Source organism: Nyctereutes procyonoides, unplaced genomic scaffold (genome assembly GCF_905146905.1).
Source record: "Nyctereutes procyonoides isolate TBG_1078 unplaced genomic scaffold, NYPRO_anot_genome, whole genome shotgun sequence".
Classification (NCBI taxonomy): domain Eukaryota; kingdom Metazoa; phylum Chordata; class Mammalia; order Carnivora; family Canidae; genus Nyctereutes; species Nyctereutes procyonoides.
Genome location: NW_026575034.1, coordinates 9,856,033 through 9,881,712, shown reverse-complemented (window position 1 = coordinate 9,881,712; position 25,680 = coordinate 9,856,033). Strand labels below are relative to the sequence as shown.

The following is a 25,680-nucleotide window of genomic DNA, read 5'->3' as shown; positions in this document are numbered from 1 at the left end:
TAATTTTTAATCATGATAAAACTTATTGTATACTTTAAAATATTTCTTAAATGTTTTAAGTATATATGACATATGCAGAGAAATTATACAGAATATACTTAGGTATTTATAACATACACAGAAAAATTTTACAGAATATATGTTTATAGCTCAATAGATCATCAAATAGTGAACACATCTGTGTAATTACTACCACTCTGGTAAATGCACCAGAACACACCTCTCTCAATTACAGTGCTTCCTTTTCCCAAGATAAACTTCTCATATCATAGTGTTTTACTTTTTTTTTTTAAGATTTTATTTATTTTTTAGAAAGAGAGAGAGAGAGAGAGAGAGAGACAGGTGGAGGGAGAAACAGACTCCGTGCAGGGAGCCCGATGTGGGACACGATCCCGGGCCTTCAGGATCACACCCTGGGCCGAAGGCGGCACTAAACCGCTAAGCCATCAGGGCTGCCCATGTTTTACTTTTAAAAAGAAATGCTTTTGATTTGATTTGGATAAATATTTCTTTCACCAGTGCCTTAATTTGACCTGTTTGCTTGAGTTATTTTCTTAACTCAGTTCTTCCTCCTTAAAGTCTTTAAAAATAATTTTTCTAGGTATGTTTTAATGCCACAATTTAATATTGCATAATTTTATATTTATAAAGTAGTATATTCTGATTGGTCTTTAAAATTTTATTTATTTATTCATGAGAGACACAGAGAAAGAGGCAGAGACACAGGCAGAGACAGAAGGAGGCTCCATGCAGGGAGCCTGATGTGGGCCTCAATCCCAGGACTCCAGGATCACACCCTGAGCCACCCAGGCATCCCTGATTAGTCTTGATTTAAATGTATTTATTATTCTATTTAGTGAGGTTTTCTTTTTTTTTTTCTTTTCTGCTTTCTATTGGATCAAATAAACTTTCTTTAATTTCCTCTACTACTTTGGATTATACACTCCCTTTGTAGGTGGTCATCTATAAATTTTTAACATTCATACTTGACCTCAAAATATTAGTGGGTTTATTCTTCTTTGGAAACATACACAGACCTTAGAATGTATTAAGTTTGATTAGCCTTGTTCTCTCACATATTTAATTACAGTTGACCCTTGAACAACATTGAGGTTAGGGGTTCCAATCCCCACACACTTGAAAATCTGCATAAAACTTCTGACTCCCCCCAAATTTAATTACTAATAGCCTACTGTTGATTGGAAGCCTTCGTAGTAGTATAAACAGTTAATTAAAACAAAGTATGTTGGGATGCCTGGGTGGCTCAGAGATTGAGCATCTGCCTTAGGCTCAGGGCGTGATCCTGGAATCCTGGGATTGAGTCCCGCATGGGGCTGCCTGTATGGAACCTGCTTCTCCCTCTGCCTATGTTTCTGCCTCTCTCATGAGTAAATAAATAACATCTTAAAAAAATAAATAAAAAAGTATGTTATATGTATTATAGGCTGTTTACTTTATAATAATACCCAACTTAAAAAAAATTTTGGGGGGGTATTTCTAGGTTACCTGTTTCATCTGCAAGTTTTTTCTAATTGTTGCACATCTCAAAACACTATTGGGATATTTATTGGGAAAAATCCATGTATGAGTGAAACCACACAGTTCAAACTTCTGTTGTTCAAGGGGCAACTGTATTCCATTCTGTTTTCATATCCCCAAATTAGTTATTACTATTTAAGTATAATACCTGTCTGGATTTGTGTACATGTTTACCAATTGTACTGCTTATCTTTATTTTATCTCTAACTCCTTCCCCTGAATTCAATTCTCTCTTTCTGGAGTATATCCTGTCTGTTTTATTTATGTGAAAATGTTTTAGTTTCATCTCATTTTTGACACTTTAACTGATATAAGATTCTAGGTTGATAGTTATTCCCTGTCAGCTCTTTGTTACTGCTGAGTAGTATTAATTTGTTGCTCTTTTCCCTCTAGGTGCTTATGATATTTTATCTTACTAATCCTTTTATGGATTCTGAAGTTGCATCTTGCTTTAAATGCTTCCTATATGACACAAGTGTAAATAACTTCTATTACATATTTTTCTAAAATTTTGTAATTTTGGGTTTTTACATTTCTTTCTTTTGTCCATATTAAACTTATTTTTATAAATGTATAAGGTAGTAACCTAAGTTTATAATATAAACCTATTGAACTCAAAGGACTAATGTAGTACTGGGAAGAAGAGTTTATTCTGAGATATATTTCTTTTAGTGCCTTTATGGAGTGGAGTGAATGTTGCTGGTGTTGCTCTGAAGACTCTAGACCCTAAATTAGGAACTGATGCAGACAAAGACCAGTGGAAAAATATCCATAAACAAGTTGTTGAAAGGTAACAGTACTTATTCAATATCTCAGTGCCTTAATAATCAGTCTTAAGAATTAGTTTCAGAGGCAAAAAGTATATAGTTGATCTTGCTTTTTATGAGATAAATAACTCAAACCTTCTGAAAATCCCCAAATTCAGACTTATATTATGCATAGTTTTCTCTGGGGGTCATTTTTTAAAAGGAAAATCTGTTTATCATTTCATAAGAACGCATATGTATTTGAGGGTAATATGGCATAGTGTATAATCATCAACTTTGAAATCAGGTTGCTGAGACTTGAATCCTGGCTTCATCATTTATTAGTGGTATGATATTGAGAACTTATTTAAAATAGTAAAATCTCAGTTTCTTCATCTTTTTTTTCTATTAGTATACAATGTTATACTAGTTTCAGGTATACAATATATGATATTGATTGACAGTTCTGTACATTAATTAGTGCTCACCACAATAAGTGTAGTCACCATCTGTTATCATACAACGTTATTACAATATTATTAGCTGTATTCTCTATGCTGTACTTTTCATCGCCATCACTTATTTATTTCATAACTGGAAGTTTGTATCTATTAATCTCTTGTATCTGTTTTGCACATCCCTCCATCCACCTCCCCTCTGGCAACTACCAGTTTCTTTTCCATATTTAAGAGTGTTTTTTGTTTGTTTGTTATATTCTGGTTCTGCAAAAAAATATCTGCAGGATTTTGATGGGGATTGCATTGAATTTATAGATTACTTTGGGATTATTTGTATCATCTTTAATTTCTTTCAGCAATATTTCGTAGTTTTTATTGCACAAGTCTTTCACTTCCTTGGTCAATTCCTAATTATTTTATTCTTTTTGATGCTGTTGTAAGTGGAATTATTTTCTTAATTTTCTGTTCATATTGTTCATTGTTATTGTATAGAAATGCAATTTTGTATGTTGACTTTATATTGTTACTTTGCTGAATTCACTTATAGTTCTAACAATTTTTTTTGTGTGTATGTGTGTGTGTAATTTAGAGTTATCTGCATATAAGATCATGTCATCTGTGAGCAGGGATAGTTTTTCTTCTTTCCAATTTGGATGCCTTTTATTTCTCTGTTTTGTAAAATTACTCTGAATAGAATTTCTAATACTGTGTTGAATAGAAGTGGCAAAGTGGGCATTCTTTCCTTGTTCCTGATCTTAAAGGAAACACTTTCAGTATTTCACCACTATGATCACTGTAGGTTTTTCATGTATGGCTTTTATTATGTTGAAGTAGTTTCTGTAATTCCTAGTTTCTTAAGTGTTTTTATTATGAAAGGGTGTTGAATCTTGTCAAATGATTTTTTTTTTTTTTGCATCAAATGGGATAATTATTTTTTTCTAAGTCTGTTAATGTGTCAGACTGGATCAATGAATTTCCATATGTTGACCCATCCTTTGCTTCCATTCCAGGAATAAACCTCACTTGGTCATAGTGTATAATTCTTTGAAAGTGCCTATGAATTTGGCTGCTAGTAATTTGTTGAGGTTTCCAGGACTATTTAGAAAGATGACTTTGGGTGTGCTTTTGCACAAACCAGTAAGAGAAAAAGAGAAAAATAAAGGGAATGGGGAGAGGATGCTTACCTTTAAAATTCCCTGGAGGTCACTATAGCCAGATGGGAAGGGACTGCAATGATTGGGGGGAGGTGCAAACAAAATGGCTGCCCTCCTTTTTCTACACCTCTGTCATCGATTCCTGATATTTAGAGAAGGCTTTTTTGTAGGCTGTGCACAAGCTACTTGGGGGACATATGAACAGCTACCTGCTGAAGGTGGGGGAGAGATAGTTGCTACAGTGCTAAGAGCTGAAATTGACTGAAGGTAACTACAAATTACCATTGGAGCCTTCCCCTGAAGTTTCAAGCCTTCAATAGACTCCACAGCTCCAGAATAGTTATGTCAGACAGATTTGGGTAAAACAATTATTGTCTAGGTGGGGGGATAGAATCCTGGTGCTTCCTACTTCACCATCTTCTCAGAATCCTCCAGTACTTAACTGATTTTTTAACCTAGAAAACTGCAAAAGCACCCCCAAAGTCATCTTTCTAAATAGTCCTGACTTTTCTTGGAAAGGATCTAGACTTAATGTTAGCCTTCTATCCATGATACTTCTCCATGACCTTGGATGATTATTTTTGTACCATATATTCCTCAGATTTCCTTTGAGAAACATGTCTTCAATATTTTATACATAGAAAAAGACAAGCTATTCCTATGATCACCAGGATCTGTACAATAGGTAACTAAAATCACTCACAGGTGTTTTGGTAATCCTTATCTAATTGGATTATTCTATTTTCCCCTTTTATTTACTGTCACTTGTGCCTTATTAAATGTATTGACAGACTCATTTAATTGTGTGTCAGATATTTTTAAAAGATATTATTTATTTATTTAGAGAGAAAGCATGAACAGGGGGAGGACACAGGGGGAGGGAGAAATAATTCCAAACAGACTCTCTGCTGAGCATGGAACTGGCACCAGGCTGGATCTCACGTCCCTGAGATCATGACCTGAGTTGAAATCGAGAGTCTGGCCGCTCAAATGACTCGGCCACCCAGCTGCCCAAGCACCATGGAATATTATGTCACCATTAGAAGAAAGCAAATGATTGTACTCTCTCTCCTTTGTCAGATCTTAGAAGCTTTATTCTGAGGGACAAAAAAAGAAAACAATATACTTTATAACGCTGTGTAGGAATGTTAAAAATATAGGCATGTGAGAAATACATATTTTGAAAACATGTATAGGAACAAAACTATGTAGGAAACCCATTAGAATGGGGAATACATTCTGTGTGTATGTGTGTATGTGTTTTCTTGAAAGAGCATTTATTTATTTATTTATTTATTTATTTATTTATTTATTTATGCCAGGACTATGTTTCTTTTCTTTTTTTCTTTTTATTTTTTTGTATTTTTTTTAAATTGGAGTTCGATTTGTGTGTTTGATATTTCTAAAGCAAATTTATTTCCTCTTCTGGCCAAACTATTTCTGCTGGGATCACATCAATTGGAAGTTTTAGGTCAATTTCCCCAACTGTCTTTTCACTTTGGTAATTGTTATTAGTATGTGTCATTTCCTTTCTTTTTTAAGAGAGAGAGTAAGCATACATGCAAATGGAGGAGGGAGGGGCAAAGGGAGAGGGAAAGAGATAATCTTAAACCAAGCTCCACATTCAGCACAGAGTCTGACTTGGGGTTCAGTCTCATGACCCTGAGATCATGACCTGAGCCGAAATCAAGAGTTAGATGCTTAACCAGCTGAGCCACCCAGGCGTCCCTCATTTTCTTAAATTTTCTTAAGGGAACCTACAAACCCTTTGTTATGCCAAATAGCTTTGGATAAGAGATTAAGTTAATGCCTAGCATAAAACACCTATGTTAATATTATAGTATCATTTCCTGTCCTTCTCAACACAAGTATCCTTTACCCATATGCCAGAGATTTCCAGATATAGGGTCTATTAAAGGCCATTTCTCAGTAAATGCAGGAATAAACCTGATCTGGAGGCAGAACCACAACCCAGCTAAGGAATCTATTTTAGCCAATACTGGTTTCTAAATGTCATGGAGTCACCTATCTATTTCTTGCAGGGATGTTATAGTGTTAGTCTCTGTCTACCCAATTGCTAATAATTGTACCAGAGGGAATGCTAGTTCCTTTCTAATTTAAAATACTGTTTCTATAAGAGAATAATGATTAAGACCACATTTTCCACTGGAGTCCTGTGTGATTTAAATACCAAATACTGCAACACATTACAGATCAGTACTCATTCCAATTAATCCTCCCAACATGCAGTGTCCAAATTAAATTATTTGCCTCTTGGTCATTTAGCAGAGGATCTATAGTTATAAAGAATCCTCAAGATACTGCTAGTCTTTATCTAAAAACAACTCAATTCTTTTTTGTCATAGTCTCTGATTTTCCAGTGGCTAACCAACAATGGCAGGGGAATGACATCATGATTTAATAGGATGTCCTTCCAGGTTTTTTTTTTTTTTTTAAAGGTTTATTTATTTATTTATTTATTTATTTATTTATTTTATTTATGATAGTCACAGAGAGAGAGGGAGAGGCAGAGACACAGGCAGAGGGAGAAGCAGGCTCCATGCACTGGGAGCCCGACGTGGGATTCGATCCCGGGTCTCCAGGATTGCGCCCTGGGCCAAAGGCAGGCGCCAAACCGCTGCGCCACCCAGGGATCCCCTCCTTCCAGGTTTTTAATAGAGCAGTCAGTTTTTTGTCTTAGGATAGTAGTCTTAAAACTGCTTGTTCTATTTGCTCCCTTTGCCCTTTTCTTTATGCCAGCAGTTTTATTTTCATTAGGATGGTTAATAACAACTAAAGGATTATATTTTTAGCCAGTTTTTTCTCAACTCTTTTCTCTTTGTCAATTTGTTTTGTTAATTCCTGAGAGGATGTATGACAGCATCCAGATTCCACTGGTAAGATTTTTCCCCCAGTTATCTACTGCAGGGCTTTCTTCAGCTCAAACATCATTATTCAATCAATCACTAGGCAGAGTCTCCCTCCCTTTCCTTTCACTTACCCCAGAGTCTTGGCCATATTGAGAGTCTGAAAGTTAATCCTAAATTTGACAGCAATCTGCATGCTTTAAATAATAAAACTGTGCCCCTGGTTTTCAACTGACAGTCAAATCACAGGCTACCACAATGAATATAGTCTAGTCCCAACTTTCCTATGCCGAAGTGGTCCATACACACATCAATCTTCTCCTTTGCTACCAAGTGTATTGTGTGCAGTCCTGGGGCCTTGAAACTGTGCTTACATGGTTGCAAGACCATCTGATATGATACAAATAATGATTCCAAACATTCCATTTCCTGTCCTGGATCCTTTTTCCCAAAACTAAACTCTGCTCAGTTAAAACCTCTTTGTTCTTTGAGTTTGAATGTCAATCCAAATTGGTGGCAAATAGAAAATAAGAAAATTAAGAAAAGTGTAAAGAAGATAATATCACCTGTAAAGTCACTTAAAAATAATCATTGTTAATAACTTTGTGGAGTGATGTGACTCTAAAGTTTCATATTTAGTGACACATGTGCTCTAGTATTCTGCCTTTATGATAAGAGAAGGATGGATTAATTATTAAAGTGAATAATGAAATTTATGAAAATGGTATAGAAACTTCTATTGCTTATTCATAATTTCTAGAATAAATCTCAGAGTGGCAATGACATGTAGATTACTTCAAAATGGAAGCTTGAAAAATAATATGTTTTCTGAGCTGATTTGCCATGAACTTGATTTTCTTACTTTCTAAACTGCAGTGCCTATGAGATCATCAAGCTGAAAGGGTATACCTCTTGGGCTATTGGACTGTCTGTGACAGATCTGGTAGGATCAGTTTTGAAAAATCTTAGGAGAGTGCATCCAGTTTCTACTATGGTTAAGGTAGGCTTAAACTGACTCTTCATTTATCATCTTTTCTTTAATATTTCTTGAGTCCCTACTATGTGCTAGGCATTATACAAGATGTTGAGGATATAGAGGTGAACAAAGAAGGCCCTGACTTCATGGAGTTCAATGAAAGAAATGGATTTATTTATTTTATTTTAATTTTTTAAAAGATTTTATTTGTTTATTCATGACACACATATACACACACACAGAGAGAGAGAGAGAGAGAGGCAGAAACACAGGCAGAGGGAGAAGCGGGCCCCATGCAGGGAGCCCGACGTGGGACTCGATCCCGGGTCTCCAGGATCAGGCCCCAGGCCCGCTAAACCACTGAGCCACCTGGGCTGCCCAAAAGAAATGGATTTAATAAAATAATTGTAAAAGTAAATATATAATAACAAATTACGATAAGTGCTATGATTAAAAACTACCAAGTACTTAAGAGTATACAAGAAGAGAATTTAACTACCCTGGGTACGAACATGGGTGATAGTAAGGGAAAACTTCCTAAGGAAGTAAAATGTGGCCTATTCTGAATAATGAGTAGGAGTTACTTTGGAAGGCTGGACTAATAGTCTAAGCAGAGGGAACACATGTGCGGAGGAAGTGATGTAGGTATAAGTAGAGGGCACTTGTGGATCTGAAAAAAAGGTTACTGAAATGCAGAGAGTGAAGGGAAGTGCATGGTAAGGCTAGAGAAGTAAGCAGGGTTCAGCCACTGAAAGCCTAATAAAAGGATTTAGGTCTATGGAAAGCCACCAAAAGATTTTAAGGGACTGGCAAGCATTCATGGTAAACAGATGTCTATGGCTATGATGGAGGCAACAGATTTGAAAGGGACAAGAGTAGACTTGCAGAATCCTGTCAAGAAGATGAGTAGTAGGGATGCCCACGTGGCTCAGTGGTTGAGCATCTGCCTTTCGCTCAGGCCACGATCCTGGGATGGAGTACTGCATCAGGCTCTCCCCAGGGAGCCTGCTTCTCCCTCTACCTATGTTTCTGCCTCTGTCCTATGTGTTTAGTGACTAAATGAAATCTTAAAAAAAAAAAAAAAAGAAGATGAGCAGTAGCTTAGAATAGAAAGGACAGTAGTAGAGGTGAAGAGAAGGGGATAAATTTGAGAGACACTGTATTTAGTAGGTAATGTTCGTAGGACTTGGTAATAGATGAAGTAGGAAATAAGGAAAAGAGAGACATTTGTAGATTTCTGTTTTGCACCATTATATAGATAGTGATATCCACTGAAGAAGGGAATTCTCAAGGAGAACCAGGTTTAAAGATCATTTTTGCAGTTATGAACAAGTTGAATTTCAGGTGCTTTTGCAATATCCAAAAGAAAATGGGCAGTTGGGTACAAGCTTCCGGGACTCATAAGAGTTCTAAGTAGGAGTCAGTTTGGAGATAGTTCCTGAGAGGGAAAGAGAGGTCTGTTAACAACATCACCAACAACACAGACAGAGATGCTGGGCAAGCACAGGCAACAGATATCCCTTACACATGGTAACTGAAGCTGGGCATTTCAATGAGCTTGCCTAAGGAGAGTGTAATAAAGTGAGAAGACAGACTGAGATTGAGTCTTAAGGAATTCTAGTGTTAAAAGTTGAGTTTATAGTATGAGTACACAAAGGTGACTAAGAAGTGTCAGCCAGAGAGTTAAAAACCAAGAGAAGAGAACCATGGATTCATGGTAACCAAGAGAGAGGAGGATGCTCTAAAGACTAAAGAATTGGTTTTCTGTTGTTGATTGACGATGAGAAGTCATATAAAATGAGGATTAAAAATGCCAGGAGGATAAAGTAAAAGAAGTCATAACCTTAGCAGGAGCTGTTTAATGAAGTAATAGGAGTGAAAGCCTGCTTGGAGTACACTATGATTTTCTTAATCTCGGCCCTATCGACTTTGGGCCAGATAATTCTTCATTGTTGTTGGAGGACTATCCCGGGCATTGTGGAATGTTAGCAGCATCCCTGGCCTCCACCTGTTAGATGCCAGTAGGATACCCTTTCCTCTCAGTTTTGACAGTCAAAAATGTCTCCAGATATTGCCAAATGTCCCTTTGGAAGGTCCTTGAGAATCTCCGAGGAAATTAAGACTAGTATAAACAGCTCTTTTGAGGTATTTGGCTGTGAAGGTATGGAAAGAGAGTAGTAATTGGAGAGGAAAATCAAGGCCAGGTAAGTTTGTGTTTTTTTTTTGTTTTTTTTTTAAATATAAGATGCTGATAGTAAAAGTAGATATTACAGATAGAAGTACTAAGCAGAGAGGGTGGGATCCAGAGCATAGATGAAGGTATTAGCTCTAGGAAGGAGGAGAGACAGCTATTTCTTCTAACAGGAGATATTAGAGGATAGGCAGTGAATCATGCACATTGGTAAGTTTGGCATTGGATGTTTTTTTTAGTGAAAGGAGACAAAATCACCTGAGAATCAGGGGACCTATAGAGGAATCAGATGTTTGAGAAGGTTTGAAATCACTTTTGTAGATAATGAGAAATAGAATTTGAGCCCTTGGCCCCCCGCAAAAAGAATAACTGTTATGTGGATGCTCGTTTGAGGTTGATATGCATTGATTAATTAATTATAATGTAAGTTAAAGATTAACTTTTTTGTGTAGTTTTCTCCAGGGATCTGAGCACAGGCATGGAGAGGGAAGACAGCTGAATTTATATGGGTGTGGGATTTACTAGCTGGGGTGTGAAAGAGTGGGTGGGGAGGGATGCATGTGGTATAGCCTTTGGCTTGTACACATGTTAATGGGTTTGACTTTCCGCTAAAGGGTTACAGACAAAATTCATCATCTTTGCCCTTAAATATGATCTACATACAAAGTCACCAAGAGTAATCACAGATATTGGGACAGAGAGGAAAGATTGTGAGCTAGGTGTCAGTCTTTTATGAATGAGATGAAGTAACCAAGAGGTTAGTAAATGGTCATTAGTAAATGAGCCTCAAAAAATAGAGGGAATGTTAAGAGAGTAAAGGACTAATGACTTGAAAGAGAGTGAGTACACAATGGATACCATACACCCCTCCTCTTTGGAGGATATACAGGCATATGGGAGAATAAGCAATTACCCCTAGGGCACGCCTGAGGAAGAGTCAAGAGGGTTTCAAATGCTCTGAGAAGAGACTAATATGGGAATTTCATAGTTTTTACTGACCAAATCAATGGACAAGTTGTATTTTATAGGAAAACTTAAACATTTGATATTAAGAGGATAATCACTCATATACTCTTATTTTTTTTTACCCCATTTAGTTTTATTGCTTCACATTTTCAGCAAATAAATAAGGCTACAGTTTATTTCATATTTATATATTGGGTAGATTTTTTTTTATATAAATAGGGAATTCTTTTTAAAGAGCCATTTTCTCATTTCATGGCCAGTACAGGGGCAAATGAGAGTCAATTTTAGTGTATCCCAGGGTCATATTGTCAGCCAGGCATGAAGCTTAAAGAGAAGAGGGGGCTGGGTAGCAGGTCATGGTTAGCACATAGGGCCAGGCTCCAGGAGCCAGGACCCTTATTTCCAGCCACCCAGCAGCCCCCAAATGGCATGATGGGATGGATCTACATTCTCCAATTCTAGTTCAAGAAGCCCCTCTAGAAAAAAAGACAGAGAAAGTAGAGGGGAAACAAATTCCCAAAACACTTCAGCTGCAGGAGTGGAGGGAATGTCGGGGCTGCTGGCTGGAGGTTTCAGGAGCCCAGAATAGGGTGATGGCCATGGTTGCAACAATTCCATGTTCAGTTCATCATGGGAGGTCCTGGGTAGAAGTCAGATGGAGTGGTGGATGGAAGTACCCATACAGACGGGCATGCATGCATTCCATTGGTACTTGGCAGGGGAAAGACAAAAGCCCTCCTGGGCATATGAGAGTACCTGCAGGGTCCATTGGAGGCTTCACCTTTGGAGGATTGAGATGTTACCTGTAGCATCTATTGTGCAACTCAATGGTGCCTCTTGGTGTAAAGGTCGACTCATATAAAGAAGTCTTTCCAGCCACTTGCTGCTTCTCAGCCTTCACTATTCTTTTGCTGTAATTTACACCAAATACAGGCTGCTTGATTTTGCAGTCCTTTATCAGATAAAATGGCATCATGAAGGATTGGATGGCATCTTTCCTTTGGACAGAAAAATGGAACTGGTAACGGGTAAAGTAGACGTTGCCTTTCTTGGTCCCTTTGAAGGCCTCTGGTATGTTCTTCTGTATAGTCATAGGACATTAGGATCAATATTGTTGATAGCTACTCTACCACCTTCTGATTCTAATTGAGCTCCATGGTCTCTCTGGTATCTTATTCTGAAGCTGTCTTGCACAAGTGCTTTTCCATATCATGTTACTAAACAACAATCTAATTTTGCCTTTTAGGGCTTATATGGAATCAAAGAAGAAATCTTTCTCAGTATCCCCTGTGTTTTGGGGCAAAATGGTGTCTCGGATATTGTGAAAGTTAACTTGAATTCTGATGAGGAGGCCCTTTTTAAGAAGAGTGCAGACACACTCTGGAATGTCCAAAAAGAGCTGGTGTTTTAAAGTCTCTTAATGTTCCACTGTTTTATAGAACAGAAGATATCAGACTGTATATTTTACATTTTGAAAGTATTTTAATCTTATCTGTAAAAAATAAAACATTAGAGATCCATGACATAACTTCAGTCCCTCAAGGCTCGGGAAAAGGAAATGGTAAAGATATTTCTCCTCTTTGTGAATCTCTTATAGCTCTGTTCTAATGATACCCAACCTATAGAGATGCAAGTTATACTTCTGAGATATGTCATGTGTAAGAGTTGCCTTCAAGTTTAGTAGAGTATGGATAATAACCCGTTATAATATAACACTTAAAATTTTTCTCACAAAACAACCAGCACTTTTTCTAGTGTTGAAATTTCATTCTTCCATTAGGGCACAGGCATATTTACTTTATATTGTTTCATTAGTTTCATGTGTCTACGTATGATCTCTACTAAGTTCTTATCTTTAAGACCATGTATATCAGAAGGAAACAAAACTTTTATGTTATAAAAAAAGTAAATGGAATGTCTCCAAACCTATATTATTCCAGTTCATATAAACCCAAATAGTTGATTTGGTGTCTGTTGAAATACCACACAGGAAGCTTAGAGCATTCTCTAGGTCATTTGTTGAGCAAACTATTGCTATGCTTGCTGTGTAATCGTTATGAGGTCAATATGATATGATTTATGCCCTCAAGTATCTCACAGTATTTAGGGTACCTCAACTAATTGATTATTGACATGCATGTATATGAGTGGATATATGTGCTTGTTTTTTGAAAATTTTATTTATTTATTTGACAGAGCACAAGCAGGGGAAGTGGGAGAGGGAGAAACAGGTTCCCTGCTGAGCAGGGAGCCCGATGTAGGGCTCTATCTGAGGACCCCAGGATCATGACCTGAGCTGAAGCCAGACACTTAACTGACAGAGCCACCCAGATGCCCCCAGATGTGTGCTTCTAATTTATACATACTTATAACACACACATATATAAAATATTTCCTTGATTTCACAATTTAAGGCAGCTATAGGAAATACACAATTAAAAACTAAGAAATCAGGATCAAAATAATTTATAATAGACTAGGACAGGACCAGTGGGAAAAATTAGAAGACAGATATGCAGGTCCTAGGGACTTACATGGCTCTAGTGAAGGTGTACTCATTGGGTGGAGAGTCACAGTTCACACTTATTCTTACACTCTGAATAATTTTCATTCTAGTCCTCTACAGCTGAATATGATTAGTTTCCCATTATTCTGTTCTTTTTTCTTGTTTTCAGCTCTTCCCTTGAATGCACAGAATAGGATGATGAGACAGTTTAGTTAGGGTAGCAGGGATAGGGGAGTCTAATGTGGATTTCACCTATTTTTTAAAGCTGTTTGTACACCAAATTAAAACTTCATTTTAGGAAATCCTTGCAGATATCTAAAGGCTGCAGAATATAGTTTCTACAGGGAATATTCTAGGAAGTAAAACTGCCCTACACTGCATATTCTCAAAAGGGTCAGTATTTCCCCCAAGAGTGTGAAATTGGTTATGGTGTGAGATGTGGGAAAATATTAGATATTACAAGAGTTTCACTCCATAAAGTCCAACCCTACCAGATAAAATCTTACTCTTTTTTTTTAATTTTATTTTTAAGTAATATCTGTACCCAACAGGGGGCCGAAACTCACAATCTCGAGATCAAGGGGCACTTGCTCCACGGACTGGGCCAGCCAGGCTCCCCTCTTTAATATTTAGTTTCATGATGGGGATGGGTGGAGCCGAAAAATTGGCGGAGAAAATCTAAAAAAAAAAGGCCCTTGAGGGAGAGAGAATGAAAAAAGTTTGAGGAACACGGCTCTGTTTCTTATAAAAGAATTTGTCAGCGGTGTATTATGTAACATGATTCACAAATGAGTTAGCAAACAACCAGGGTAGAATGTAAGGGGACAAGAGAAGAAACCGTGGAGTTCCCAGATTAAAAAGGACAAGAGGGGAATTTTGGCTTCTGCATTTAACTACTTCATAAATAATGAGTCGAGCTTTCCCATCCACTGGTGGAAACAGCCACTAGTCGATTAAATTAGCCCTGCCCTGATGAAATTCTTCAGAGTTTCATATAATATTTAGAAATCCCCTTTGCATAGAGAGTCTTAAAATTTTTACTCTTTCCACTTTAGCTCACATTTGCAGAGGGTTCAAAGTAGCACTGAGTCCTGCAGCTCTTGGCAAAAAGTTCAAAAAGTTCCCCATGGAGAGTCAAACAGCCCTCCTGGATACATCCAGACGAGGTCTGATTAGAAATAAATTTACCTGCGCTCTCCAGGGGGCGAGCTCGGGGCAAGCAGCGCTCCGCTCCGTGTGAGAGCTGAGGCTCCAGCATCTTAGCGCCTCCTGCTCTTAGAGCCCAGGAGCCTCCCCGCAGCCCTCGGCGGGCGCAGGTGACAATAGCAGGTGCAGGCGCACACGAAGGCAGCCACACCGCGTGCGCGAGGCCCGCTCGAGCGGGGTGTGGCGCGGGTGCACGTGACGGGCGGCGCAGGCGCACATGAGGGCAGCAGCACGCATGCGCGAGGCCGCCTCGAGGCCCGCTCGAGCTGGGCGAAGCGCAGGCGCAGGCGCGAGGCCCACTCGAGCGGGCGCGGCGTGCGCAGCCTCCCGCCAACAGTTTCCCTCCGTCCGGACGAGGGGCAGCCGTGAGCGGGTGCGGGGGTCCTGCAGACCGGCCGAGCGTCGGCTCCGCGGGAGCGACCTTCTGCGGACCTCGGCCGGCTGTGCCCCGCGTAGAGCGTCCGCACCCCGGTCAGCGGCTGCCCCCCCCCCACGTGCGTGCGTGCGTGCGTGCGTGCGGCCGGAAGTCCTGCGCGCCTGGCGTCGGTGGGCTCCGAGCCTGAGGCGCCGCGTGAGAGCCGGGCTGCGGGGAGAGTGAGGCCGGGGCGGGGAGGGGCCGCCTTGCCGTCACTCCTCCTCAGGCCCTAGCTTAGCGCCCTTCTCCTCCCCCCGCCCCCTCCTCCGCTCCCTGTCGGGTCTGCGGCACCTCTGCGCAGTGGGACCCAGGCGGTCTCCGTCGGCCTCTCTCAGGGAGCCGCGTGGCGGTAGGTTTCCGAGGTGGCGGCTGTCCAGCGTGAACTAAGAACTTCACCTCAGAGGTGCTGAGGGTCGCAGTAAGATCTCCAGTATTGGTATGGCCTGTGCAATCAACACTTTTTTTTTTTTAAGATTTTATTTATTCATGAGACAGAGAGGCAGAGACTCCTGCAGGGAGCCCGACGTGGGACTCGATCCTGGGACCCCCCCGGACCACGGGATCAGGCCCTGAGCCGAAGGCGGCGCTTAACTGCTGAGCCACCGGGGCTGCCCATCAACATCTTACTAAAAGTAAGTTACGTGCGCTGTGCCCTAGGGCCAACCAAGTTTCCCTCCTGGGGATGTAAAGGTGCTGATACGGTGGTGCAGGTTGTATCCAGTTAAGGGGGTGAGTGGGGGCCCTGTCCAGTCCCTGCCGGCCTAGTCCAGAGGAAAAGGTCACTTTTCTGATTGTCTCACCCAGAGGGGGCTGCTTTTTCTAGTTTTTGTTACGGTATCCTATGTGTTAGACTGTCGGCATTTCACTTTCGCTCATGTGATCACAATATGAAGTGCCCCTGCTTGACTAGGGAACAGCGCGCGCACACACTCTACACTGAAGAAATAGGTGACAGAAAAAAAGTGCACTGCCCCGGTGTGGTGGGTGTCCTGTGAGTACCAAATACAATAGTCTTTTTTCTTTAAAAATCTCTCTCCTGGCAGTCCGGGTGGCTCAGCGGTTTAGCGTCTGCCTTCAGCCCAGGGCGTGATCCTGTAGACCCGGGATCCAGTCCCACGGCAGGCTCCATGCTCGGAGCCTGCTCCTCCCTCTGCCTGTGTCTCTGCCTCTGTGTGTGTGTGTGTGTGTGTGTGTGTGTGTCTCATTAATAAATAAATAAAATCTTTAAAAAAAATGGCTAGACATGGAACTAAAAAGATTCGGACCCCTTTCTAAGAACATCACCTAATGTTCTCGAACCCATAATGTTTTAGTAAATAATAAACTCTTGGAGCTATGCTTTGCTTTTATTAATTGAATATATGTAAAATGTCCTTAAGCTACCTTCCTGTACTTTAATCTTGGTATGATTATTAGATGTAAAGGATTGGTGCTAGATGACATAAGTATCCTTAAGACAGTAAGAATGTCAGCCTCTGTCCAGTCATATGAATTCCCAGTGACTCATTTTGTTCTATCAGCTGTATAATGCCTTTATCAGCAGTGTCATCATTGCTAATGAAGAATGCATATACATGAAAACCAATACATTTGTTGTCAGTATCAACAATACTGAAAACAATATGCTTTATGTTATCTAATAAGATCCCCAAATTAATTATATTTTTTTAATTTTTATTTATTTATGATAGTCACACAGAGAGAGGCAGAGACACACACAGGCAGAGGGAGAAGCAGGCTCCATGCAGGGAGCCCGACATGGGATTCGATCCCGGGTCTCCAGGATCGCGCCCTGGGCCAAAGGCAGGCGCCAAACCGCTGCGCCACCCAGGGACCCCCTAAAGTGCCATTTTCATCACATCACCAGAGTACATACTATGTACTATGGTGACTTACCATAGTTGATGTTGCCTTCAGTCACCTGGCTGAGGTTGTGTTAGGTTTCTCTACTTTTCTTTTCCCCTTTCCATACTACACTCTTTAGAAGGAAGTTCTATATGTGCAGCTCACACGTAAGAGTAGGGAGTTGGGCAGCCCAGGTGGCTCAGGGGTTTAGCGCCGCCTTCAGCCCAGGGCGTGATCCTGGAGACCTGGGATTGAGTCCTATGTTGGGCTCCCTACATGGAGCCTGCTTTTCCCTCTGCCTGTGTCTCTGCACCCCCACCCCCTGTCTCTCATGAATAAATAAATAAAATCTTAAAAAAATTTTATAAAAAAAAAGAGGGAGTTATGCTCCCTCTGAGGGTGGAGTGTCTTCATAAATTCTTTGGAATTCTGCATGGGAGATTTGTTTCTTCCACCCTGTTAATTCATTTGTAAATATTAGTATGGATTCATGGATTTTATTTTATATTTTGGGTTATAATCCCATATGTCTTCATTGAATTTATTTCACACATTATTCCATCTTTGGCCACTGGAAGCTTATTCACTTGGCTACTGTGTACCTTTAACATGTCCCATTGACATAGGGCTTTTGTTTTGAGTACTTCCTTACTCTCTGGCACTATAAGGTGTTTCAGCTTTTTCAACTGGTATATTTTCTGCTCCAGGCCCAAATCAGCCTTTTTCCAGGAATCTCTAGTTCCTGTTATTGGAGAATAGGATTATATAAACCAAGATCTGGGTGCTGGGTATGCTTGTTGCTAGTAGAGTTACAGTGCATTTTTAAAATTAGCTTTTCAAAGATAGTTTTATTGATACTATAGAATTCTGCTACTTACTACAATCACTGAATAATTCAGAGTACTCAGAAAGCATTGGCATCTCATTCAGCAACAATATTTCCCTCATGTTGGAATTTAGACTTCTAAGCTAATCAGTTATGATGTAGTTTAAAATTTAAAGTGCTTGGTTTTGGATTTCTATTAATTAGAATAATGTAAGGTATCCAATAATCTAAGTTGAACATATGCTTACATTGTAGATGATTATTTCTAAGTATAGTCATTTTTTTCAGTGAATATTTTTGTTATTTAAAATTTGTAGGGATGTCTGGGTGGCTCAGTTAAGTGCCTTCAGTTCAGGTCTTGGGATCAAACCCTACATCAGGCTCTTTGCTCAGTGGTGAGTCTGCTTCTTCCTCTTCTTCTGATCTCTCTTGCTCTCTCTCAAATAAATATTTAAAAAATATTTATAGTTATTTAAAATTTGTAGTTATTTAAAACATTTCTTTTCAAAAGATACAAGGTTACAAAATAAAAGTAATATAAACAGATATACATGGTGAAGTATATATTTCATCCAGCCTTCCCCCCAACATCTGCTATAGGTACCTATTTAAATTAGTTTCTTGTGTACTTTCCAAGTGTTTCTTTTGCAAATACAAATATATTATTTTCCCTCCTTTCTTACATATAAAGTAGCATGCTAGAAATATATAGTACTGTTTTGCAGGTAATAACGCCTGATTATAGAACTGTAAAATTTTAGAATTTGGAAAGACCTTATATTTGAATCCATTTATTAAAAAAACTGTTATTGAGCTCCTATGTGCTAGGTAGGTGCCAAGCACGAGAGTGGAGAACAAATACTTCCTCTTCTCAAGGAGCTCATAGTCTGATGAGAAATTCCTTTTACAGAATCTCTGCTTTGTCACTGTGCAGCCTCAGCTTAAAGAGGTATTCACTACCTGCAGAGACTCATCTATTTATTAAAAGGTTTCTGTTTTGGGGGCACCTGGGTGGCTCAGTGGTTGAGCATCTGCCTTTGGCTTGGGTCATGATCCCAGGGTCCTGGGATTGAGTTCTGCGTCGGATTCCCCAAAGGGATCCTGCTTCTCCCTCTCCCTGTGTCTCTTCCTCTCATTCTGTGTGTCTCATGAATATGTAAATAAAATCTTTTAAAAAAAATTCTGTTTTTATAATTCCTAATTGTGAACTGAAACTTTCTTTGTAACTTGAATCTCTTTTGGTTTGGACTTTCTAATTTTTTAAAAAAATTTATTTGAGAGAGACAGCACAAGTTAGTGCAGAGAGGGGAGGGCAGAAGTGGTAAAAGCAGACTCTCCTCCCTGAGCAAGGAGCCCGATGTGGGGCTGGATCCCAGGACCCTGGGATCGTGACCTGAGCAGAAGGCAGATGCTTAACTAAGCAACCCAGGCACCCGTGGCTTGGATTCTTATATCATGAAATGTTGAACATATTATGTCTTCTTTGAGCCTAATAACTCAAAAGGTACACGTAGATTGCTGGTATAAGAATTTTCTTTCATTCTCCACTTAATCAAGAGGTTTACTCCCTGCCCCCTGCTTTTGACTAATTTCTTTTAGGGCTTGAGTGATGAACTTGCCTTTGTGGATATTGATGAAGGCAAATTGGTGAGACAGTGGATCTTCAAAATGGCAGTCTTTTCATGAAAATGCCAGTGTTTCTAGCAAAGGTTAATGTCATAGTTAAGTACTATAAATATTCTTTTTTTTAAAAGGATTTATTTATTTATTCATGATAGACAGAGGCAGAGACACAGGCAGAGGGAGAAGCAGGCTCCATGCCGGATGCCCAACGCGGGTCTCGATCCTGGGACCCCAGGATCGCGCCCTGGGCCAAAGGCAGGCACCAAACTGCTGAGCCACTCAGGGATCCCCAGTACTATAAATATTCTAATGCTACATGAGTAAATAAGAAAATCATCTTTATTTCTCTTTATGAAAAGTTCCTCAGTTCTTATAAAGCTGGTTGCTCCCTACTCTGTACATTTAAAACATCTTGTTGAGATTTATTTCTTTATTTCTCTTTTTCTTTCTTTCTTCTTGTTCTCATTTCTTTAGATTTTACTTCCATTTGTTTTCAGGGTTTCCTACAGCACCAGACTGAGTCCTGTGAGCAGCAGTAATAGTAGTTATCATAACAGTTTTTTTTATCATAACAGTTATTAATCGATTGTCTGTTTTATGCCAGACACTTGTGCTAGAGCTAAGCACTTTATGTATATCGTTTAATCCTTAGCACAACTCTGTGAGGTTTTACGGATGATGCATCTGTGAACTGAAGTCAAATAAAATGGAGTAAGGATTTGAACCCAGTTCTATTTGACTCAAAAGCCTAAGTTCCTTTTTTTTGTTTTGTTTTTTAAAGATTTTATTTATTTAGTTGAGAGAGAGAGAGCACAAGTGGGAGGGGAGGGGCAAGTGGGGAGGAAGAAGTAGACTCCCTGCTGAGCAGGGAGCCAGAAGGTGGGGCTCAGTCGCAGGACCCTGAGATCATGACCTGCACTGAAGGCAGACTCTTAACCAACTGAGCCACCCAGGTGCCCCATCAAAAGCCAAAGTTCTTCACAACTGTGCTCTATTTACTTGGTACCTGTGAGATAATTACTTGAAACGAATGAACCAAGATCTCCCTTCAGGACCTTTTCACACCACTTCTCTCTTTACATAAATATTCTCACTTACTAGTCTAATATACATTTTGACCTCTTACTCTGTGAAGTACAAAAGATATGTTAGGAGGTTTCTCAAAAATGTACAAAGAATGGGGCTCCTGGGTGGATCATTTGGTTAAGTGTCTGCCTTGGGCGCCCAAGGTCTTGGGATGAAGCCCTGCTTTGGGTTTCTTGCTCAGCAGGGAGCCTGCTTCTCCCTCTTCCTCTGCCTGCTGCTCTCCCTACTTGTGCTCTCTGTCACTTGCTTGCTCTGTCAAATAAATAAAATCTTTTTTTTTTTTTTAAATGTGCAAGGACAACTTACTGAAGTTTAGTAAAACTTAGTGAAGTGCTTTGGGCATAGTAGATCTAAGGAAGCCTACTCTTCAGTAAACCCTGGTGATTGAGCCAAACAGGAAATGTGTACTTAAATGTCAGATGCTTTCTTCCATAATATGTTTTCTATTCAAATTTTCCCCCAGATTACTTTGTCACTGCAAACTCCAGCATAGTGATTATCACAGCAGGTGCACACCAGATAAAAGGAGAAACACACCTTGATTTAGTCCAGCAAAATGTGTCCATGTTTAAATGAATGATTCTCAGTATTATCTAGTACAGTCCATGCTGCAAACTGATTATTGTTTCCAGTCCAGGTCAGCTTGTTTTGATTGTTCAGTGAAGAATTTTTGTGGGATGGGAATGGGTTTAGTAACTTGGTAGGAAAAAAAGATTATATATATATATATATATATATATATATATATATATATATATTCCAGAAGTTTATATATATCCAAAATATATATATATATATATTGGATATATATATATATATATATATATATATATATATATATATATATATATTGGAGGGGGAGAGGGAGAGGGAGAGGGAGAGGATCCTCAAGCTGACTTCCCACGGAACATGGAGCCTGGCCCATGGCATGATCCCAGGACCTTGAGATCATGGCCTGAGCCGAAATCAAGAGTTGGCTGCTTAACAGACTGAGCTACCAGGTGCCCTGAAGAAAACATTTAAATTCTGAATTGATATTATAACCAGAATGTGTTCTGATCTTTTAAAGTAACATGTATTTTGCACAGTTGTAATCAGTGTATATGTACTATAATGATTTCCTTAAACACTAGCACATATGAAAGCGCATAATTTGCTTAATCATACAACTTTTGAAGTTTACATTCTAAAGGCTCTCATATCTGAGCAGTTTTCCAGATTATTAAGGGTGTAGAAGTGAAAGTAGCACTCTAGTTTACCACCTGACTTCCCAGAATTGTACAGCTCCTCACTAGTGCATGAATAAAGTGGACAAATTCAAGATACATTTTGGAGATAAAATGTGCAAGACTGTTTGTTGATTGTATGTAATGAGGGACAGGGAGGAATAAACTTCTGGATTTTTTTTCCTTGAGCAACTGATTGGTTGGTGGCTTGCATTTACTTGGGTTTGATGCTTTTAAAGGGGTGGGAGTCAGGAAAGGAGAGGGTGTTGGGTTGCAGGGAGAAAAATCAAGACTTCCAATTGAGATATGTTAAATTTGAGATATCTGAAGACTTTCAGGAAGAAATACCAAACAAGTTGCTGATTGAGTCTGGAGCTCAAAAATCTGGGCTGGGATATTCAGTCAAATTACTGTATTTTAAAGTCATTTGGAATATATTTTGTCTGCAGGTAAGACAAAACTGAGTATGTGATTACATTTATGCATTTAATTTTTGATATTGAGGAACTGTTATTTAAATATTGTTTGATCTTAAAAAAAAAAAAGGGATGCCTGGGTGGCTCAGCGGTTGAACGCCTTCCTTCGGCTCGGGGTGTGATCCTGGAGTCCCAGGATCGAATCCCACATCAGGCTCCCTGCATGGAGCCTGCTTCTCTCTCTGTGTCTCTGCCTCTCTCTGTCTCTTATGAATAAATAAATAAAAATCTTTAAAATAAATTTTGTTTGATAATTTTATTAAATATTTACATGGCTACAAGAAGTATCTCTGTCTTCTTTTACCTTTACCCTCCATTTTAAATAAGTAGCTATTAAAATTTTTATTGTGTATAAAACATTTTTGTTTCTATGTATACTTTTCTCCATCCTCTTTTTTTTAAAAATAAATTTTAAGTACTCCCCACATCTAATGTGGGGCTCAAACTTACAACCTCAAGATCAAGAGTTGCATGCTTCTCCAACTGAGCCAGCCATCCTCTTCTTTAGTTAAAATAACATATCATGAAGGTCACTCCATAGTATTAGACACGTCTAAGTTAGACGTGTCAAATACTATGGAGAGACTTTGGCTTTGTGGTAAGTTTTGCAATCAGAAAGTGTTACTCCTCCAACTTTGTTCTTTTCAAGATTGTTTTGGCTCTTCTGAGGCCTTTGCATTTCCACATGAATTTTAGAACCGGCTTGTCAATTTCTGCAAAAAAGCCTGCAGAGATTTTGATAAAGAGTACATTGAATTTGTAGACTAGTTTTGGTAGTATTTCTACCTTGATAATAGTAAATCTTCTGATTGATGTCCATAGGCTATCTTCCCATTTATTTATGTAGGACTTCTCTAATTACTTTTCAGCAATATTTTATAGTTTTCAGCCTACACGTCTTCCACTTTTTTGATTTTTAGATTAGATTTTAGGTAGTAGATTCTTAGAATTTTCTATATACAAAATCATATTGTCTGTGAATAATAGTTTTATTTTTCCTTTCTAATCTGAATAGCTTTTCTTTCTTGCATAATTGCCTTGGCTAGGACCTCCGATACAGTATTGCATGAAAGTGGTGAGAATGAAAAAAAAAAAAAAAAAAAAAAAAAGTGGTGAGAGTGGGCATCTTTATCTTAGTTTCCAATTTAAGGATAATGTAAACTGAATGTTTTTCATAGATACTCTTTATTAGGGATATTCCCTTCTATTCCTGGTTTGTTGAGGATTTCTACCATGAATAGTGGATTTTGTTAAATGCTTTTTAAAAAAGATTTGAGGGAGATTTTGTCAAGTGCCATTTAAAAAAAAAAGATTTTATTTATTTGAGAGAGAGAATGAGCAGGGGGCAGGCAGGGGAAGAGGGAGAAGCAAGCTCCCCACTGAGCAGGGAGCCTGACTCAGGGCTCAATCTCAGGACCCTGCCAAAGACAGACTGAGAGCCATCCAGATGCCCTGTCAAATGCTTTTTGTCTCGAGACTTTTTTTTTTCTTTGTACTTTATTAATGTATCATGCCAATTGGCTTTTGGATGTTAAGGCAATTCTGGGATAAATCTCCCTTAGTCATTATGTATAATCCATTTTAATGCTATTGGACTTGGTTTGCTAACATTTTGTTGAGGATGTTCCCATTTATATTCTTGAGGAAAAAGGTTTTCCAGGGGGATCTTTGTTTACCTTTTGGTAATACTGTCTTCATAGAATGAGTAGTGAAGTATCCCTTCTTCCATTTTCTGGAAGAGTCTGTGAAGGACTGGTATTGTTTGAATGTTCAGAATTCCCTAGTGAAGGCACTTGGGCTCAGGCTTTGCTTTTGGAAGATTTCCCAGTTACTGATTTAATCTCTTTGTTGTAGATCTATTCAGATTTTCTATTTCTGTTAGTTTCATAGTTTGTGTCTTTCTAGGAATTTACCCATTTAATGTAAATTATCTAATTTGTTGGCTTCTAGTTCATAGTATTTCCATATAATCTTCTTTCTCTGAGGTCAATAGTAATAATCCCCTCTTTCATTCCTGATTTTGGTAATTTGATTCCTCTCTCCTTTTTCTTGGTCAGTCTATCTTGGCCAGCCTAAGCTTTTTAATTTTGTTATTTTTTTCAAAGAACTCACTTTAAAAAATTTTTTTATTTTATTTATTTTATTTTATTTTATGATAGTCACACAGAGAGATATAGAGGCAGAGACATAGGCAGAGGGAGAAGCAGGCTCCATGCACCGGGAGCCCGACGTGGGATTCGATCCCGGGTCTCCAGGATCGCACCCTTGGCCAAAGGCAGGTGCCAAACCGCTGTGCCACCCAGGGATCCCAAGAACTCACTTTCAATGTCATTTTTTTTTTTCCTCTATTGACTTTCTATTTTGCTTCATTTTTATTTCCATCCTAATCTTCATTATCTTTTCTTCTCTTTCCTTTGGGTTTAGTGTGCTCTTCTTTTTCTTATTTTTTAAGATGGAAGGTTAGGTTATTGATTTGGAATCTTTCTTGTTTGGTAGTGGGCATTTACAGGTATTGGTTTCCTTTTAGGCTCTGAGAAGCTGCATCCCATGAAATTTGGTATACTGTGTTTTTGTTTTACTTGTCTCAACTATTTTTATATTTCTCAATATTTCCCCCCTCTTTTGAGGAGCAAGAGCTGTTTTTAAGTTTTTCTTGCATTTGAAGTACTCCTTAAGGACATGGTTGGCCCGAGATTCTATGGCATAGTCCTTAACTACCACAGAACAGCAACCAGTCACTTTATAGGATTTTCCCTCTATCACTTTTACAGACTAATTAGGTTAATTTGGTGTTCAGCACAAAAGAGTCACCAAAATTTGTGTGTGTATACACACACACACACACACACACATATTTGGATGGAACACACAAAGATGATGGGCTTGGTACTTCTCTAAGGCTTTGGCATCTTGATTATTTCTACATGCTAGGCCATTGTAGATGAGGGCAGCCTTCAGGATCTTGTGAAGCCGTATTAACATCCATTAACAGCAGCAGTGCCTTCCTAGGCCTTGGCAGTAGGTTATGAGTGGAGGCAAAACTTACATGGCACCTGAGCCTCTGCCTCTGTATAACTTGGCAGTAGGAGGAAGAGTCTCTTAAGATTTTGTTTTGAACCACTCACTCATTACTTAAGGGAGTGTGTTGTTTGTCAAATATTTGTGTATTTTTCATATTTTTTTTTTCCAGATTTCTATTCTGGTATGAGAATATACTTTGTATTTCAACTCTCTGAGATTTGTTAAAATTTATTTTGTGGCCTGGCATGGAAAAGATTGCATGTGCCCTTGAGCATATATATTCTGCTGTGACACAGAATTCTCCCTGCAGGCCAACGTGCAGTGGCTCAAGGAATACTGCTCCAAGCTCATCCTCTTCCCCAGGAAGCCTTCAGCCCCCAAGAAGGGCGACAGCTCAGCTGAAGAACTCAAACTGGCAACACAGCTGACAGGACCAGTCATGCCCATACGGAATATCTACAAGGAGGAGAAGGCCAGAGTCATCACAGAAGAGGAGAAGAACTATTCTGGCATGAGAATATACTTTGTATTTCAACTCTCTGAGATTTGTTAA

The 25,680-nt window shown here is 39.0% G+C and overlaps 2 protein-coding genes across 3 annotated transcripts in view; both read left to right on the top strand.

The window, feature by feature from the left end:
* The window catches only part of LOC129504967 (L-lactate dehydrogenase C chain), a 44,928-nt gene extending 32,620 nt beyond the window's left edge, over window positions 1-12,308 (top strand). For both annotated transcript variants that reach the window (XM_055317876.1, XM_055317875.1), the window contains 3 exons: window positions 2,212-2,329; window positions 7,641-7,764; window positions 12,144-12,308. In XM_055317876.1, the coding sequence (XP_055173851.1) occupies window positions 2,212-2,329; window positions 7,641-7,764; window positions 12,144-12,308 (407 nt within the window). The remainder of the gene's footprint in view (window positions 1-2,211; window positions 2,330-7,640; window positions 7,765-12,143) is intronic.
* A 2,536-nt stretch (window positions 12,309-14,844) lies between these two features.
* LOC129504758 (60S ribosomal protein L13-like) lies at window positions 14,845-25,680 on the top strand. Its single transcript, XM_055317595.1, has 2 exons — window positions 14,845-15,061; window positions 25,424-25,680. Exons 1-2 carry the CDS (start codon window positions 14,845-14,847, stop codon window positions 25,678-25,680), a joined length of 474 nt encoding a protein of 157 aa, XP_055173570.1.